The 3,314-nt window shown below is 35.4% G+C and overlaps 1 protein-coding gene across 1 annotated transcript; it reads right to left on the reverse strand.

Moving 5' to 3' along the window:
* On the reverse strand, nucleotides 1-1,692 carry LOC132747740 (uncharacterized). The gene has a single exon (XM_060737233.1). It carries the CDS (start codon nucleotides 1,690-1,692, stop codon nucleotides 1-3), a length of 1,692 nt encoding a protein of 563 aa, XP_060593216.1.
* Nucleotides 1,693-3,314: the final 1,622 nt, after the last annotated feature.

Here is a 3,314-nt window from a genome sequence, read left to right on the forward strand (position 1 = left end):
TTAAAGCATAGTTTCTTGTATACATTTGATTTCGAATGTTTTGATTTCAGTATTTGCTCGCATACCAACATATAAACATCCTTTCTTTGTAACCTTATCAATTGCGATACTCAATGGCTCATATACATGTTTCGATCCAATGGGGATTCCTATTTTTGTCAAGTCCGAGGTTAATTGAAAAATATTGTTCGATTTCGTACCAGCAACAAAAACCGTCCCATATTCATCTATCGCTAATCCTTGTGGAAGAATTAATTTCTCGTCCTTAAACACAGCTCCAATTCTACCATCGGAATGTATTTTGATCACCGCATCTCTTTGTGCGTCAGAAACATAGAGCGATTCTTCATCTAAGCTTAGAATTATATATCGTGGACTCATAAACAACTTATTTCCCAAACAGTCTTTATCCAATAATCGTAATACTTTACCAGTTTCATTCAGTATAGTGATTTTGCTTGTTGGTTTTATATATGACACATACAAACAACATTGACTTCTGCTGTATGCCAGATTCCAGCAATCTTTTTCGACTTCAATGTCTTCCTTTCTATCGATAAATTCTGAGTTAATAATGTCAAACAATTTGATTTTCCCATCATGTGGTAGAGCTACTGCTATTCTAGTCCCATTTATGGATGCTGCACTCCTTGGAGGTGATGACATAAATAATTGTGATAAAACCTTTTGCTTGATGGGGTCAACCATCACAATGGCACTACACATATATGATATTTCAACGAGCAGATCATCTTTGATTAATAAATCACTAATATTTGTAGGGATAATCCAGTGTTTGTACAGATTAACATCAATATCATTCTTATAACAAGCTGTTTTTGTAAGGAAAGTTTCTGCGAACAATATGTTTCCAAAGTCGGATTTGTCAACTATGCGGCTAGGGTTTGCTTTGAATTTGTATGCCATAATCTCAGTTTGCTTCTTTAAGCATTCAAGTCCCTTCTCGACGGGGGCAATTCTTTTGTCTATATTTTTGAGGGCAATAAAGTTTGAGCAACAGTTGCCTGATTGAGACTCAACAGACCGTAGCATGGTTTTCATAGATTGAACCTTGTACGACAGAGAATCTATCGAAGGTTTAAACGTGTTTTCAATCTCATCAGTTTTCTTTAGAAAATGACATTCAAGCTCTTTCATCTTACTTTCTAAGTTGTGCCTGTGTTGTTTTATAGATTCTCGAATTCTATCTTTCCTTTTTGTCGTAAGTGTATCGATTGTGTCCTCAATGTTTGCTAGTTTTTCAGTTGTTTCAGCAATTTTCGTGTCAAATTGTGTTTTTGATACGTTGTTTTCCAAAGCAACTTTGTAAAGCAATGTCCATTTTTTATTTCGACATCCGTCTTCGTGATAACAACCTTCGTTTGTTATACATTCTGCGCATGCGACGTTATTACAATCTGTGCAAAAATACTTCATTTGCTTCATATGGTGCTTCAAACATTTCTCAAAACGTACATCCAGGGGCATATTATCCTTACCTTTAGTTGAATGTTCAGGTTTATACTTAGCATGGTACAACAAGCAACAGTTACACATATATTCACTGCAATCAACACAAAACCCGTCAGCTTCAGCACGCTTTCCAGCACTCTCACAATGTTCGCAAACACGAGCAGTAAAGTCATCTGACGATGTTGTTACAATGTCAACATTTCCATGTAAATTTTCCATTTTATTTAATCAAATTAATAGACAGCGTTTCTGGTTTTCTTTTGCCTACATATAAAAAGAAAAAAATTTATGTAATCATCAAATACTTTATGCAGCTTGATCTATTTCATTTAATAGCTGCAGTAATATCCGACATGGTTAATCAAACAATTTAAATGTTAATAACACAATAAATTGGTCTTATTACACATAGATATTTTTAAAGGAATGCTTATAAGTAGGTAGATTTGTAGGGATTACGGATCCATAACTGAGCAAAAATGAGCAAGAACCATTGAACAATAGACCATTAAGAGTGTCTGATCATACTAAAAGCAGTGGTTTGGCAATTAATCGTTATTGTTCAGGAGTATCCATCTGCATGAGGTCACATCGATAAGTAAAGATAGACGATCAGGAAAAGAATGAAATGTTACGGGTTTACTATTTTAATGCGAAAACTCCTGCGGCTTAGGTGGGTGTAAAAAAAACTGTTTAGCGTTGTTAATAAAACGCTTCAAGAGGTATAAACGGGGGAGGGAAATCATCGGTTTACCGATGATTGCCTCTTACCGATGATTTGCCTTTACCGATAATTGCCCTGAACCGATGATTTGCTCTTTACTGAAGATTTGCTCTACTGTTATCCTCTAATAACGCGGGAAAAAAGAGAGTTAGAAGGGAACGGCATACGTTTTTGCCAATGACATACACACTGCGCATGCGTGACAGGGAAGATGTGACAAGATGTGCAAGTTAGGAATGAACCCAGATGGGCACTAAAATTCCTGCAAGTTAGAGATGGTACAAGGGGCAGTCCCAAGCCTATGGATGCAATGGACTCAGGTCAGTCCATAGGTAACAAAATTGTCATAATGTCGATTGGCACCAAAGTTCCTGAAAGTCTACCAGCGTGTAAGATCAGTGCAATGGACGTCGGGGAGTACATATTTCCTGTGGAAACAAAGTCTGCAAGAGTGCCAGAAACGTGTAATTGGCTCTGAAGTGTTTCTAGATATTAAGAATGCCATTAGCTCGATTGGCACAAACATTCCTGAAATTATGAGACAGTATAAAGGGTACTAGTATATATCAACATGTCAAAAAGGTTCCGAACCGTTTGATATCTTTAAATAATTTCAAAGTATCTTGGAAAGGAAAATAATTCATCAATTTTAAGTGTTATGTTTATAAACAAATTTCTTCAGTTTCATTTATTCATAGTATAGTCATTTTCTTTTTTACTTGTCTGTTAACAGTAAATCGAATCTTCAGGGATATCATCAACGAATGAGGACAATCATCTGGATTATCCTCCCCCATTTTTACATCTTGGTGCGTTTTATTAACAATAGTTTTCATGCACATTCGAAAGCTGCAGGAATTTTACATTAAAAAATTATATCTCCGTAAAATTTCATTCTTTTCCAGATCATCCAGCTTTTACTTATTGATGTGACCTAATGCACATTAATTTCCAATCCTCTGCTTTTAACATAATAAGACATGTGATCTCAATGTTCTATTGTTCAATGGTTCTTGCTCAATCATGAATCCGTACTCCCACCGAATTCTACTTACTATTTTTACGAAAATTGTTGTTCAAGAAAAAAGAAAAGTAACATATTTTGTTCAGTGATATC

Source organism: Ruditapes philippinarum, unplaced genomic scaffold (assembly GCF_026571515.1).
Source record: "Ruditapes philippinarum isolate M1 unplaced genomic scaffold, ASM2657151v2 ctg2930_1_1_1_1, whole genome shotgun sequence".
In the NCBI taxonomy this organism is placed as follows: Eukaryota; Metazoa; Mollusca; class Bivalvia; order Venerida; family Veneridae; genus Ruditapes; species Ruditapes philippinarum.

Coding starts and splice junctions, on each gene's coding strand:
- LOC132747740 (XM_060737233.1), bottom strand. CDS start 1,692: ATGGAAAATTTACATGGAAATGTTGACATTGTAACAACATCGTCAGAT.